Genomic DNA, 16,420 nt, shown 5'->3' with positions numbered 1-16,420 from the left:
AATTTTAATAAACTAAACGTTCACCAAAAAACTTTAGTGAGAAAAATCGAAAAAACGAACTACAAACATATTAACGCCAAACATTTGTTAGAATTTATAGAATATTGTAAAAATATATATATATATATACAATTGTTCAAAAATATCACAGCATTCCTGGCATTGCTCAATTTGAAATGAGTTTTTCAATTTTTCGTCATTGTCCGATTCATAAACAAAATTTTTATTAATTTTTGCATTTCGTTTCAATATACACGTACATGATAACATAAAAAGCTTTTTATGTAGAAATTATTTTTAATGTTATCTTTTCTATACCATTTAACGTGAGATCAGCTGCAACTGGGCTGCTAACATTGATGTCAGCCGGTGGACAGTTGGTTGTCATTACTGGGTTCGAAATCATCCAATCAGAGTTTTTGCTACTGGTCACGTGGTGCAGATTGACAAAAGTTTCTTCGCGCGGTCGACTAGGACTCTCATCTAGACCATCCCACAACGCTAGGCCTTCCGATTGTTTATTACTCTTTATTTATTTAGTACATTTTTTAAATGTTTCCTTAAACGATATCACATTTAAATGACTTTAAACATATTAGACAATCGTTTACTTTTGTTTTTTTTTATTTGTGTAACATTTTTTCAACAATTCATTTTAAAAATTTTATTTTATTTTTTGAATATCTTTTTCTGAAATAATTAAAATGGCGTTTTTGTTGAGTTTCAGTGCACCAGCTGGTTTAATTGTTGTTGTTGAATGACAAAAACAAAATATCTATCGTCGATGCCCAGTCCAAACGAAGTGGTTGGCTGGGAGTCATCGAGCTGAACTTTGTTGTTTCTCTTTACAAAGCTGAGTAGCGGGACATTGATCCTTTTGAGATGTTCAATAACATCCAATACGGGAGAAAATTTACAAGAAAAAACTTTGCTAGCAGAGATTTCTGAATTAATGAATTGTCTCAAGCCGCTTATCGTTTTCGAATCTAGGTGAAAAGATTGCCAGCAAAAGACCGCGGACGTTAAGTCGCCAAGCATTGAGACCGCCTGACATTAAGATCACCAAACAATGAGGCCGTTATAAGGTAGAAAGGTTACAAATGTCGCCGTTACTCTTAGGTTTGAAATTCCATGTACATACTGCGCTGAATTCGAAAACACGGTCAACAAAACGAACAAAAATAAGTGATCGCTGGTCTGTACAAAATTTAAATGAAAATTTTTGCATGAACACATGCAGGGTTCCATAAATTCTAAACATTGAAATTTAATATTGATATTATTAATCATGGCATAGTTGCCAACAGCTGCCGCGATTCTGACCGAAACATCTCTGTAGATTTTATTGCTGGTGGGCAGTTGTCGACCATGAATGAGGTGTTCGATACTACCTGGTTGTACTTCTGCTCAGTTCTCAAGCTATCAATTAATTTTCATAGAGTTAGATGATGTGTTCCAACTACTTAATTAAATCGTCGATGGCAACCATAAAACTGCGTTCGAAGCAGTTCCAACGGTTGTGACTGAACATTGGCTGCCGACGAATGCCTCTTCTGTCGGGTCGTCCAGTCTAAACGTCCTCGAAATAATCAGCAGCTGGTTGTAGTAGATTAATGTGATCGATATAGTAGTCACTATCAAACAATTCGTTGAAAACGCCATTCACATTTTGAACTGGCACGAATGCTAGAGCAGCTATCACCTTCAACTGAAGTGCAAAGTCTGGAACCTCGGCATAAGTTATGGACAGACCAGAAGCTTGCAGGACAACAACAATCGTTTTAATTAAATCCTCCATTAAATAAAAATGATCTGAACAACAAATCAACATCTGAACATTTTTTAAAACACAGTTATTCTTAACAAAATAACAGCATGAAAGTCAGACAAGAATTGAATCAACGATCCGTGGATGGTTTTTGATTAAGAATGTTAAAATGGAGAAACGGTTTGATATAAAAGTTCGGTTACATTGTCATAAAAATTTTTGTTCAAGGCAATTTGTTAGGCTAAATTTTTTAAGTAAATTAATATATGAAAAATTAAGGTTTTAAACATCTGCATAAAATTGTTTCCTAATGTAATTAAAAATAATTCTTTTACATTCAACTAAATGCAGAACGTGCGGTTATTCATTATTGCAGCATCTCAAAAACTTAATTTTGCTATACGTTCAATTTTTGAAATAAATAAATTTTTTAAGAAACATTTTGTTTTTACAAATATATTAGGTTAATTATTTGAGAAACTAAAAATTTCAAAGTTGTCTTTTTGATGGTTTGGATAGCAACTTTATCTGAAATTATTGTTAGAACAATGTCAACTCACAAAACAACAACAAAAACAACAACAACAACAACCATAACAATAATAATAATATTACTACTATTGTTGAGCTATAATAATTAATTATATAATTATATTATCATCATTAATATTTTCGGGCTATCATGGAGCTGGTAATGATTTTCTCGTAGAACCTGGATTATAAAAAATTAAACTTTTATAAGATATAATATAATAATTTAATTTCACACTTGAAAAAAAAATTTGAATAAAACGTGACATTTAAAAAATGATATATCTATACATGTTAATTATATTACTCATTTTAAATTTCATTTACAGAAAACCGCAAAATTTGGTCCGAGCCCAACACGATCATAAAATAATATTAGTAAAACAACCAAATACGCTGCACCAACTTTTTTGTCTCTGTTTTTCTGTGTAAATATAAAAAATTTATATTTCCATATTTCAAAATCTAAACAAAATTATATTTTTATAAAAAGTGATATTATTTATTTTCATCAATACACATTTATCGGTGAACGCTCAAATGGGGTTACGAATAATAAACTATAGATTTTAAAACATCAGTTATTAATAATAAGTTGGATGTCCCGCTGATAGTAGCGTCGCTGAAAACTTTTAATTCAGAAGTAGTAATTACAAGCTTTTATGATAGTTAAAAGTGAGAGACGGGTAAAAATTTATACCTAAGAATTGAGATTGGAGAGTGAGGAATGTTTAGTTTTAGTGTAATGCTTAAATACTGAGCAAGATTTAAGGTGTATAAAGTTGAAGATATGTTACCTATGCCCAGCGGCGAATCTAGACAACTTTGTTGGGAAGCCAAAATTTTGATAATGTATTATTTTTCATGAGGAGGGCTAAACTTTTACCGAGGTGGGGGCCAAGATTTGTGGTAGCGTGATTAACGATATTTTTTGCTAGATTTTGGTCTTTTTTTGGCTTTTAATAACAAACTGCTCATAACATAATGGTATTGTATTCAATGGTATTGTATTTAATAATGTTACTGTATTCAACGGCTACCTTGTGATCTCCGACGCGACTCCCACTTTTTGCCTTAGAAAGGTTTTTAATCATTGAATTTTCAGTAAAATTTATTAATATTCATTAATATATTTAAAAATTATTTATACAAATAATTTATAAAATTACTTGCCAATGATAAAATCAAAGTTTTATTTGTATAGACATGAATATTTACTTATTTCATGCGTCAGGTACGTTCCTGTTGGAATGGAAAAATTTAACGCATATGAATGCATTTTAATGTTTTCAATGATACAAACTGAGCAAGAAAATTATGTTCATACACACCAATAATCCACAATAAATGGATAAATAAGTGAGAAATAATTGAAACTTCATGTTACTGGCAGCAAGGAATCCAACTGTTGCACCGAAACCGCATGTTGAGAATATGATTAAAATCATATCTGAAAATAATAAATAATTTTAACTATTTAAAATAATTATATAATGAATTACACAAACTACCCATGCATTGAGAGTTAAATAAGTAACCTCTGACGTAATTGAAGAACTTTCTTGCTTTTCTTTTTTCTAATCTTTCATGTCGTTCGATTGATTTCTCTTTATCGCAGTTCAATTTATGTTGTGCCGAAAAAAAACATTTTTGATTTTTCCTTTCTTTGACCGGTTTTGAAGGCTTCCTAGAAGATTTTCTTGACATTCTTATCATCTCCATCAGCCTATCAATCTCTAGTCTTAAGACTTCCTTTATAATGAGAATTTTTTTCTTCTTTGGTTTCGGTGGTTCAGTACGTTCTACAATCTTTTCAGTTATCGTCGGTACAGTTTCGACTGCCGCCGGAGCAGGTGTGGTTTGCACTACGGCAGCCGTTGTATCATGCCTTCTCAGGAACCTCTCTACGATGCCCTGCTCCGCTGAATGAAAGCAAAAAGTTATTTGAAAGGTAAATATTAAAAAAATTATTTCAAAAATTAAATAAAAAATGTAATTAGTGTTGTAGAAGCTGTTCGCACCGGTAATCATGCACAGTGCTGGTGAATGAATGAAATATCACAGAAAAATTTTTATTCAAAATATTTGTTGCAACTTTGTTTCTAACAACGTGACTCAGAGGTCCGTGTAGACGCTGACGAGCCAAAAAAAAGTTCATTAATCATAATATTTACTGCAGAGCATCTGCTACATTAGACCATGAGGAGGCAAACCTTTAAAAACTTGGAGGTTGCAGTAACATTTCTTCGTTGTCATACTAACTGTTAATGGCCAGCCTGAATTCTTGATTTAAAAAAATAGTTATACTAGTCAGTTTTCAGTTTGAAATTTAGTGTAACTATTACTTTAAATGAACTGATAAATAATATAATTCATCTAACTTTCATGCAGCATAAAACACGTTGCCGATTTATTATTTTCATTTTTACAATCAACAGCTCAGCCAAGCAATTAATTTGTTTCAAATATCAAAACTTATTTAAGAAAACCAGCTAAATTTAATTTATGTAATCAATCGTCTGAATAAAAAACAAAAAAAAACATCTGTTTATAGCCGACTATTAATTAATAATTTATTTACTTAAAAAACGGCTTAGGCATGCCCCTGGCCAACAATTTATAATAAACGACCAAAATTAAAGAAATAAAATAGTTACTTATTTAACAATTAAGAAAATGAAAGTTAACAGATCATTTCGAAACCTAAGATGAAAGATGAAGACTTAAACTTTAAAAACTGTTAACGTTGATTAATATCTATAAAGTAACAAGAAAAAATCAATTACATGTGTACAGGAAATTAAAAATACTCAACCAGAAATTAATAAATTAAAAATGAAGACCAAACAACCTATTTCCATAAAAAGCGTCTAATAACAATTTGAAGGGATATAAATTTGGAGCATTTACAACTTCCTCTAGAAAATCGTTCCATGGTTGAACAACTCTGTTTGAGAAAAAATACTTCCTGCAATGTTTTCTTGCAATATATGCACGTAGCTTTAATTTATGGCCCCTAGAGGAAGCAAAATAGTGTCTGAACAACGACGGGCGGATATTTGAATCTATCAAACCCAAGAGAAATAAACAGAAGGGGACTGTGTGAACCACCTTGAGGCGAGCCACTAGCGATTGGCAATGAATCTGAATAATGACCATTCAATTTAACCTGGAACGTGCGATTGACTAAATCCATAATATCGATTTTTCATGTACTTTGTAGTTATTTAATTTGAATAGTAGTCTACTGTGCAGCACTTTATTAAAAGCTTTTTCAAGGTAAGTGTAGACCACGTCAACAGAGGCGTCATTTGGGGGGAGGCAGAGGGGGCAATCCCCCCAAGAAATCAAAATTCTAAATTGCAAACACTATAAAATAATTATATAAAATTATATAATTTATTATAATTATATATACAAAATATTGTGCTTTTTGAATTTTTATATGTCAAGCACTATACAATTTATTTCATTTGTTCCTACATAATTCATGTTCTGTTTAAAAAAAACCGTTGTGTTGTCGCCATATTAACTGTCGCGTTCAATATATATATATATGTGTTACATGCTAAGTCATAGACCACATAAGTTCGCCCCCCCAACCAAAATCTGAAATGACGCCTCTGCACGTCAACTGCATCACCATTTTCTATAGCTTGTGTGAGCTCATCCATAAATTAGAGCAGCTGCAGGATTGTTTATCGAGATGGAATAAATACATATTGTCTATGAGAAAATAAATTATTTTTGAATGCGTTTTTTATTTGTTCAACCATAATCGATTCTATAATTTTACAGGACGTTGATGTCAAGACCACTGGTCTATAATTGGCGACAGAGCTCCTACTACCTCTGTTATATAACTAAAACACCGTTATGAATTAAAAGGTTGACCTTATATCTAGAATGAATAACATTGTTAAAATGTTTTTCAAACAATTTTGGGTCTATTTTGTAGTGAGGCTATTTCGTTCAGCTTCTCTTTCTTTAATAAATCTGGTTAATTTTTTTATGTTCTTTCCAGCTTGACGGTAAAACATCAATTCGTTTTTTCCAAGCGTGTATGTTCTTCTCCAGTAAAAATATTTGAGTTTAATGAGCCTGTGCAACTCAGGGGTTATTATAAAAGTGAAATACTTTCCAATGTTTTTAAAAAGAACAAACCTTTTTGTTAAAACAAATTCCAGCTTTCTTCAGCTGTTGACTTTTTTCAGCAGTTTTGGTAACATTATAGAAAAGCATCTATTGAAATTTACGTAATCACCACTATAGAGACAATATTTTAAAATAACTGGAGATTGGTGCAATTCGAAGCCACAAAATGCTATGAGGTTTTTACATTCCTCTCTATTCTTTTTAGAATTGTTTGATAAATTATTGTTTTTTTGAATTTCATATATTTTTTCAATTTGTAACATTTTCCAAAAATTAAACTATTAATACTTGAATTATTAAATGTAATTAATATGGGTCTGTGTTTTTGCGGCTGTTCGGTACGTTTGCTCAATCTGAAAATGTCTGTTTTATCTTTCGATAAATCATGATCTGGCAAAATGGTTTTCAGTAATTCCATTGCTGTTTCTTTATTATTAGTCTTAGAGTTTCCATTGTTTTCATCCAGATTAAAAATTACCATATTGTTTTTTTTTAATATCTTTAGTTCTGTATGATAATTTTGACAGTTTTTGTGACTGAGTTTTAAATAGACCTCGTGTCTGTCATTAATCTTTCAATTTTGACTTTGGAAAAGTATGAATTTTTTTTGTATTTTTAAAACCGGCCCAATTGTTTTCAAGATTTTTATTTAGTACTTTGTCTATTTCATTTACATTGTTGTTCAAAATATTTAACTCTGACAGTTAGTTATCTGCCGCTCGGCTTCTTTTGGATAGTTCCATTGTCAGTTTTTTTGTGGTGCTTTTAAGAGAGTCTGATAACTCGTCTAAAAGCATTTTGAATGTCTCATCTTTGGACACAGTACTCAACGTGTTCTTTTTTCATTTAAATTATCTCTGAATATGCTGAAATCTTTTAATTTGGTCTCGAGACTTGCTAAACATACCAAATTACCCTGGTGACATTTTTCACATTGTTTTAGTCTACAATCATCCGGTTCACTAATTGAACATTTTCCGGAAGTTTTTTGATTTAGATGCCCTTATGCCTGTTTTTACGTCAGTGTATCACCAGCGGGTAGAAGGCAAAATATTTTAAAAGTAGTACGGCTACAGTTCACTTTCACGTAATAAACAAGCACAACAAAATTGATGACAAGTCTGTAAATGTCATGGAAGTTTCTACAGCCGTAGCCAACAGTCGCTGACAAATTGTATTTTGGTTTAAGATTTTTTTATTTTTTTATAAATAAATTTCATTTGTTTAAAAATGATGATGCAAGTTGTTTTAAATTTAATATAACAGGTCACGTTTTTCTGGTCTATGAATGACGTTAGCCAGACTACGGTTGCGGCGCTTTTAGGTTTGAACGTCAGGAGCACGTTACCAGACTGGTTCAATTTACATCGGGATTTATGTATGGACTGGGCTTATGATAACCCTGCACGAATAGGTGGCCTCGGACACATTGTTCAGATAGATGAAAGCTACATCTCATATGCAAAGAGATCGAGGAACCAGAATGCACGCCCAGTTAGGGCACGCTGGGTTATTGGAAGCATCGATACGCAAACAAAGGATGTCTTTCCGGTGGAAGTAGATAGACGAAATGCTGCCACGTTGTTGCCATTGATACAGCAACATGTTCTGCCGGGTTGGTTCCATAAAGTTTAATGTTTCAAAATTCAAAAATTAAAGTGATAATTTAGTCCGAATGTAGACAAATTCAAAATACAAATCTAAAATTTAGTTTAATCGCGAGAAATTAATTAAATCGGCTTAACGTCAGAAAAGCTAGCAACAACTAACACCAAAAAATTAAACAAAACAACCAACCAACCAACCAACCAACCAACCAACCAACCAACCAACCAACCAGCCAAACAGTTTACCAACTAGTTAGCCATCTAATCCATCTGCCATCCAATTAGTTAGCAAACCAAAATCCAACCAACCATCCAACCAACCTCAACGTTTTCATCACCCTCGAACGAATCTTCAATTGGCATCGCGAACTTATCATTATTGCTGAAGTGTGCCTGATCGCACCAAAACTGTTCATCTGTTGTTGTGCAGCGAAAACAACCGGAACGAGTGGAGAACCTCCCGTCGATCGAGTCTACCTTGAATTTCATTCCTTCTGTTTGCCAAGGAATTCGAAAATGTTTTGGCTAAGAAGAAAATAAAGTAGAGATTGGCGGATTTCAGTATACCGAAAGTTAACATTGTATTAAATTTGTTTTACGACGTATTACAATTTAGTTATTTGCGAGTCCATATTATTATTACATTTTATTTTTCTTCAACACCAGTAAAAAAGTCTATTTTAACTAAATTTAATGTTATTATTAATATAGATACTAAAATAACAATTTAATGCTTTGTGAAACTGTTCATTTAGAATGCTTTTTTGAAAACAAAGTTTTAATTTTGATTGCAATTGAAAAGTGTGAATATTTAAATTTTGCGATGATGAAAGTGCAGTAGAAATGTTAACCTCTGAAACATTTTTTTGTTAAAATTTGTAACACACCTCAAGCCAAAATGCACAATAATGTTTAAAATTAAATTCAGGAACCATCGCACACAGTAGAAAACAAGCTAATAAAAAAGAAATAAAATGTATTAACACAATCATCATCATCATAACCGTGAGAACGACAATCATCGCAAACATCATCTTCGTTACTTGACATCAGTCCGACACCAGCAGAAAAACTAACCTGAACCTTCGATGCAGATGCGTTCGTGGAGTTCCAAATCATGGAAGACATTACCCTGAGTGTCGATCGTTACGCTGTCCTTCATCGCCATGGCATTATGTTCTGTCTTTATGCGAACTTTTGTTGTCGCTTTCATTGTATTAGAAAGGTCTGGGCGTCAATTTATGATTTGATTTATTAAAAAATCAATTAAAAAATTTATGCGTTAGTTCAGGGAATACAAGTTTCACGACTTTCGTTGTAATTGCCAGAAGACATAAAAAATTTATGCGTTAGTCATAAATTACTATTGTCATAGAATTAATAATTTTAATAAGTTCTAAAAGATTTATGGGAGTAAATAGATAAAAAGATTCAGTAGTAAGTTTAATAAAGTTTTAAGAAGAAGAATGATCAGGATCTGACAGGCGCAGAAACTGTTGCGGCATACAAGACAGTAGTATAAAATTAAACGAATAAGTAAATAAATAAAATACGGAGAAAGAAAAATGTTTAAACATGAAAAGTATTGACAATAAAATAAAGCAATGACAAAAAAAGGCAAATCAATGAAGTAATTGGTTTTGGTTTAAAGTAATTAATATAGTAATTTATGAAATCTACCGAATTTCTACCGTTGGATAGTTTTTTTTATTACATTTGTCAATATTTCTAGCCAAATTCTTGTCATCATTATTTATTTTATTAAAGTTAAAATAATATACAGCTTTCCAGTTCATTCTCGAGTGTATAGGACTTATTTTGAGTTTTCAATCATCTTCAGCACACATTGCAGTTTATACAGGAGAATTTGTATAACCAAGCCCTTGTTGTAGATGATATTGAAAATTTGTATAACCCAGGCCTTTTTTCCTGGGATTAGTAGTTGTTGTTATCAGCGACTATGTTAATTTTACTGTTTTCTTTACTAATTGATATGGTGTCTTTGTTCCGGCTAATTACTTTGGTGTTATTTTTATTGATTACTTTTTTATTGCTTTGGTGTTGTTTTATTGTGCTAATTTTATTAGTATCATTTACTTGTTCTTTGATAGCATTTTGGTCGGTGTTACTTTCTTCGGTGTCTTCATTGGTATCATTGATGTTATTAGTGTATTTTATTACTGTCTTTGTTGTCGTGAGTATTGTTAAAATATTTTGTGGTTCGTTTATTAGAAGTTGTTTTATGTCGATGAGAATAGCTTCGCTAATTTCAGATGGGAATGGCTGAAATTACAATATATTATATTGGTGTTGTTGTCTAGGATTTCTCTTGTAGTTTCAATATTACGTGCATGTTCTTGATGTGTTTTTATAGAACCTTCCCTTTTGTGCATGGTCAGACGTCTAGTTTGCGATGTTGTAGTTACTCTGATATATGAAACATTCTGACATCAAGGGGACAGGTAAATTCGTGTATCAGATGGCTACGTTTTAAAGCCGAACCATGTTGAAGAGTGCAGTTGTTGTTCATGACAATGTTTGATGTCTTTGCATTCCTATAATAAATTTGTAGTTTTATTTTGTCGGAAGGGTTAGTAAGTTTGACATTTGTATAAATGATTCGTCCGTTTTGTAGTTGGCATTCATATTATTATTCAGATGGTTTTTGATGGATAAAGTTGTATGTAATTTCAGAAACCCACAGATATGTGCTTATGATTTTTGTTACCTGTGCTCATAATTTTTCAAGTTATTTTAAAAAAGCGTTTATTATTGTGCGTAATACAGATAAATAATAAAAACCCTTTCATAATGGGGGTAAGATAAAATAAATTGGACGATTAATTTTTTAGTTTTTAGCGATTAGTTATAAATGAACATTACCTTCCAAGCAATCTTTGATAAACAGACTTTTGAAAACAGTTCAATTATAAATAGGAAGCTAAATAGCTAACGAAATTTGTTTTAAAAACAAAACTTCACCTTTTTCAACGGCAGCACCTGGCAAGTTAAATAATAATTAAACTAATATAAGATAAGTGCATAACTGAGGTGTGCGTCGTCACGTCGAATCAGATAAATCAAACGAGGAAAATAAAAACAGCTATATTGTTTAAGTGTAAAATTAATCAAACACAAAAAAATTAAAATCAAAGCCAAAAAACGAGTGAATAAAAAATCATACGTATTATAGCCGATCGAAATGCTATTTGCGCAATTCAATCCTTACAATAAATAAATTTCTTCCCCAACCAACCTAGCAGTCGCTTTTTAATGGGCAGTGACCTGACGCACATGTAGACCCCAGCGTTTGGATCACTAACTCGAATGTATTTCTTCAAAAATTTGACGCCCCACATCTCGATATCATCCACATGCTTGATGACCGCCGGTTCCCAAGTCTCGTGAGACTGATCGTCAGTTGTGCAGTAGTCCAAATCTGTGTTTCTGCCGATGACGTTTTATGTTTGTTCATACGCGTGTTTTTCTGATAAGTTCAAGGTCATTCTTATATTCAGTTTGTGCACTTCATTTGTGCGATGTTGATGCACACGCAAGTCGTGCTTGTTGTTATTATTAAATGTCAAACAATTGGAATGAAATGAGGCGATCAAATGATGTGAATTGAAGGAAATAAGTGACGTTAATTACACGCTGCTGCAGTGCCAGAGGCATCCACTCTCGAAAAATCCAGTCCATCTGTCGATGATGGCTGTCTGACAACCGCCTGTCAGTTGCATTTTCATTCGTTCATTAGGGTTCTTGTTTAAATTGCTCCTTACTAATTCAAATGCTATCAATCAGACAATTACAGCTAGTGATTCTGGTTAACATCATTATTAGTGTTGTATTAATATTTGAGGTAATATAACAAATAATTGTGATAATAATAATAATATAAAATAACAGCAACAGCAATAATAATAATAACAATAATAAGTAGTAGTAGTATTAAATAGTGGTACTATTATTAGCATAAATAATAAGAGTAGTAATAGTAGTAGCAGTAGTACTACTACTACTGCTACTACTCCTAGTAGTAGTAGTAGTAGTAGTAGTAGTAGTAGTAGTAGTAGTAGTAGTAGTAGTAGTAGTAGTAGTAGTAGTAGTAGTAATAGTAGTAGTAGTAGTAGTAGTAGTAGTAGTAGTAGTAGTAATATTAGTAACAGCAGTCGTCACGTGAGTCAGTGAAATGGGACGTAATAAAGAGAACTACTCTGGCCAGCGCTATCCACATGGAAGCAGAGCTTGTTGTAGACCTTGAAGTCTTTGTTTTTCAAATCATCACTGAGGTGCAACTTCACGCCGTCCAACATCAGGGTGACGCTGCAACTCGAATCGATGTTCACCACGTCGTAGTGGGGCTCTGAGGGTTTTTTGTTTATACACTCATTTTCATTTAGATTAAAGTTATGGTTGATTTTTATTTGTGATAGTCTAAACCATATATATATATATATATATATATATATATATATATTTATATATATATATATATATATATATATTTATATGGTTTCGGTAGAATTTATAGAATATTGTAAATACATACATATATATATATATATATATATATATATATATATATATATATATCTATATATGTATATATATTAAATATATTTTTACAACCTGGTTGGTAAAACGCGGTGGGTGGGTGATAAGGCTTCAAAAGCTCAGTATCTTCAAAACAAAATAAATAATCATATAAAAAGTAAATAATTAACTAAAATCACAGTATTACGAGCACCAATGCAGGAAATGTTGTTAACTGAAACATGTTAACATTATGTTGTAAAACAATTTATTTATCAAGTTTTAATTTGAAAATATAATATATTTTCAAACCAGTTTCATCTTAGAAATAACTAAACTTTACAATGTTTTTAAATGCTATTATAGTTTTATTTTTATTAATATGTCAAAAAATGAAATGTTTTAATAATTTATATATATATATATATATAGCTAATAATATATATATCTTATATAAAGATTATATATATATATAATTATATATCAAAGATTTCACGAAAAATTTGCATAATTACTAATCAACAATCACCGATAAATAAACACTTCCTCGTCCAATTATTGTATTTTAACCACCTTTAAACTTCGTGAAGCAGTAAAAAGACTCATAAAACTGGTCATCAACAGCAAAGTAGAGGGAGCCTTTTCTTTCGTTCATTTTGAAATTTATACTTCTCTTTAAGATGTATCAATTGTTTAATCAACTTCTTTGCATGATATACATTCATTTTCTATAATATTAAAATTAATACTTTTCCTTAAAATATAACAGTTATTTAAATGGTTGTTTTTAATAAATGCATCATTACGTGGTCATATCATATGTATAATACAATTAAGTACAATTTGTTTGTTCCATGACGTTTCATACTCTTTTTTAATAGCTATTGAAGGTAGATATAAAATTAAAAAATAAATTTTGAGAGAGTAAATTATTCATTCTGATTTACAAATTTTCAACAACAAAAATCAACAAGACAGATTTTTATAACTAAAAATTGAAGGAAAGGTGAAAAACCTGTAAAAGTGCGTTCAAATTGACTTCGTATATTGTCCAATTGTAGCTGGGATACTGGTCGGTGCAAATCCAAACCCCGAAGACAGCCATGTTGTTTGACGTGAAGATGAACTTCTGCTCATCCACTCGAGTCGGATGAAGTTCGATTCCAAAGAAGCCGGTTATCGGTATGGTGTTGGCGAGCCCGGCAGGCGTGTACCAGCCTAGGCAGTCGGTCACAATGTAGGAGTTCGATGCCGGCGTCACTGTGGCCATCACGCTGGAGACTGAAAAGGTCCGATATTTACAAACCTCAATAACTCCATGAAACGTAGAACGATTTCTAAATTATTTTAAATTTATATATTACAGCACAACGCAAATATTGTTTATAATAATATAATTAAAACCGTTCATAAGAAAAATGTTAAGCACTGAAAAAAGTAATAGAAGTGAAAAAATACTTTGTGAATCTTTTTCCTTTTGGGCATCAACAGATCTTTGATCATCTTCTGCTTTTTTGTTGATCTCAGAGATTCTTTGCGACTTATTTAAAAAAATTTCAAATTAAAAATATCAAACAGTGAGAAAATTAATGAAAAAAAGATCAGTTGATAAGTGCATAAAACACTGAAGAAACAAAACTGGTTTGGTTATTTCTTGTACAAAATATAGACTTCGAAATAATAATAAAAATAAATTACATCAGCAATCACAACAACAACATCAGAACAAGTCGTTAAAGATCTGAACGAATTGACAATGAACAAAAAAGAAGTCTTATCATGGATAAGGCAGATAAAGATGCGAAATATCTCGACATGTGGATGGTCAGAGAGTTATAAGTCAAAAAAAGATGCTACAGCTGATATCTGAAGAACTATGTAATCACAGGAAAATCTCTCAACCTAGATGTAAGGCCGTATACGTTCGACCATTGTTGAAGACAGAAGAGTTTCTCAACAAAGCAGAACTTACTAATCTCATTTGCTTCCGCTCAGGATATCATCCGGAACTGAGAAACTATATGCTTAGAATCGGCCTCAGTAATACAGCAGTATGCAGATTGTGTTGGAACAGAAGTGAAGAATATGGAACCGTTTTTTTTATTATTCTTTAAAAAACCAGAATCTGACAAACAAAGAAACTGTTACGGCATGCAAGGTAATAGTATAAAACTGTGGACCCAATACACACAGATGACAGATCTGAGAATCAGATACGATTGGAAGGAAGAACTGGAAGAATTTTATCGCTGTTAAATTACTAATTGATATTTTTTGCGGATTGTAGGGTAACTCAACTGAGATGTGAACCTCTACAACAACTGCTACAAAAAACAACAACGACGACGACAAAGGAATAACAACCACAACAATAAATAAAAACAATCAAACGAATATGTTATTTATTTGTTTTTATTTAATCAAATAATAAATAATAATAATAATAACAATAATAACAGCAACAAATAATTATTAATATTATTATTCTTATACTTAAATAAAAATAATAACTTCTTTTGGGCGCTTTTGTACCTCACAAAACTTGTCCAACAACACTTGTTCGGCTGTGGAAGACAAACACATTTCATATAATCTTTACAAATAAGCTTAAAGAAGTATATTTTTTCTCTTCCAAAAATTGTTTATTCGTCAAAAAAATTAAACAGGCAATCAAAAAAGCAAGCTTGTGCAGGCTACCGTAACTACGTGCATAAAAATAGGAATTAATAACATTTAAATCGAATAAAGTCGCATAACCAGATTTAGAAATATGTCCATTCAACTTAACTCAGATAGTATTGGTGCATTCATTCATACTTAGATTAACAATGAAATAAAAAACAGTATACAATTAATTAACATTGATAACAGCTTCTCTATGTGAAATTTTGAAGGCTTTTAAGTTGCTCACATCAATAACGTCATGACATAACCCATTCAATAGATTTATGTCACGCACGGCCAAATGCCTATCATTTATTACAGTTCTACTCTTCAATAATTTAAGCTTGCCATTGTTTCGGCTTTTATAAAAAAATATTACTGTTTGATAAATATTTGGTTGTTCTACATTCTACATTAAGATCTAGTATATAAAGGTTTTGTATGCTCAAGTTTGCGTAATGAAAAAAGGGTTCGTAAAAACCTTTTTTGAGCTACAAAAAGTCTGTCCATTAAATATTTGGCTGTATACCACCAAAATATATTCCCACATGTTAAGTATATATATATATAATATATAATATATATATATAATAAGTATATATAGATATTTTATATATATATATATATATATATATATATATAGTCGCTGGTGTGACCATATAACGCCAGTTTTAAGCAGCCTCCACTGGCTGCCTATTCATAAGAGAATTATTTTTAAAATTGCTGTTATGGTTTTTAGATGTCTGAACAATTTGGCACCCAAATATTTGGCCGATAGATGTTTGCAAACAATGAAGGTGTTGAGTGACTATGATTTGAGATCAAGTAGTGCTAATACGTTGGTCACAACTGTGACCAAGCTTAAAATAAAATTAAAATAAAATAAAAATAAATAATGGGCTTAAACGTAAGTTATATATGCTGATATCAAAACAGCATTAAAAGACAACAAAAAGCAATCAAACAACAATGTCAATTTTATGATCATTGAAAAAATCTTTGTTGGCCATATATAAGTCAAAATTCTTCTTGAAGTTGGAAACAGTATCTGATTCAACAACGCATGTCGGTAAATTGTTTCAAATAAAGATCACTTTGTTAGAAAACAAATATTTTCTTGTATTTGTATAAAACTTTTGAACATGTATTCTATAGCGAT

At 31.3% G+C, this 16,420-nt stretch overlaps 4 protein-coding genes across 4 annotated transcripts in view; all 4 read right to left on the bottom strand.

Annotated features, from left to right (window-relative positions):
* HELRODRAFT_165302 (hypothetical protein) overlaps positions 1-1,798 on the bottom strand; it is a gene marked incomplete at both ends in the record, with an annotated part of 2,315 nt that extends 517 nt beyond the window's left edge. Inside the window, 5 exons of the mRNA XM_009031928.1 lie at positions 356-526; positions 733-874; positions 1,324-1,419; positions 1,487-1,596; positions 1,703-1,798. Of these exons, the coding sequence (XP_009030176.1) occupies positions 356-526; positions 733-874; positions 1,324-1,419; positions 1,487-1,596; positions 1,703-1,798 (615 nt within the window). The remainder of the gene's footprint in view (positions 1-355; positions 527-732; positions 875-1,323; positions 1,420-1,486; positions 1,597-1,702) is intronic.
* A 1,475-nt stretch (positions 1,799-3,273) lies between these two features.
* HELRODRAFT_165301 (hypothetical protein) lies at positions 3,274-6,935 on the bottom strand (the record flags this gene model as incomplete). The annotated part of the gene is made up of 5 exons (XM_009031927.1): positions 3,274-3,372; positions 3,631-3,749; positions 3,838-4,221; positions 4,513-4,575; positions 6,797-6,935. 5 exons carry the CDS (start codon positions 6,933-6,935, stop codon positions 3,274-3,276), a joined length of 804 nt encoding a protein of 267 aa, XP_009030175.1.
* Positions 6,936-7,902: 967 nt separating this feature from the next.
* Positions 7,903-9,229, bottom strand: HELRODRAFT_165300 (hypothetical protein; the record flags this gene model as incomplete). Its single annotated transcript, XM_009031926.1, has 3 exons — positions 7,903-8,062; positions 8,432-8,555; positions 9,139-9,229. The coding sequence occupies 3 exons, from the start codon at positions 9,227-9,229 to the stop codon at positions 7,903-7,905; spliced, it is 375 nt and encodes a 124-aa protein (XP_009030174.1).
* A 645-nt stretch (positions 9,230-9,874) lies between these two features.
* Positions 9,875-13,867, bottom strand: HELRODRAFT_165299 (hypothetical protein; the record flags this gene model as incomplete). The annotated part of the gene is made up of 7 exons (XM_009031925.1): positions 9,875-9,990; positions 11,044-11,061; positions 11,318-11,508; positions 11,713-11,788; positions 12,278-12,427; positions 13,171-13,270; positions 13,613-13,867. 7 exons carry the CDS (start codon positions 13,865-13,867, stop codon positions 9,875-9,877), a joined length of 906 nt encoding a protein of 301 aa, XP_009030173.1.
* Positions 13,868-16,420: the final 2,553 nt, after the last annotated feature.

This window comes from Helobdella robusta (assembly GCF_000326865.2).
Source record: "Helobdella robusta unplaced genomic scaffold HELROscaffold_8, whole genome shotgun sequence".
In the NCBI taxonomy this organism is placed as follows: Eukaryota; Metazoa; Annelida; class Clitellata; order Rhynchobdellida; family Glossiphoniidae; genus Helobdella; species Helobdella robusta.
The sequence above is the reverse complement of the archived record's forward strand: the minus strand, read 5'-3'. Positions and strand labels throughout refer to the sequence as shown.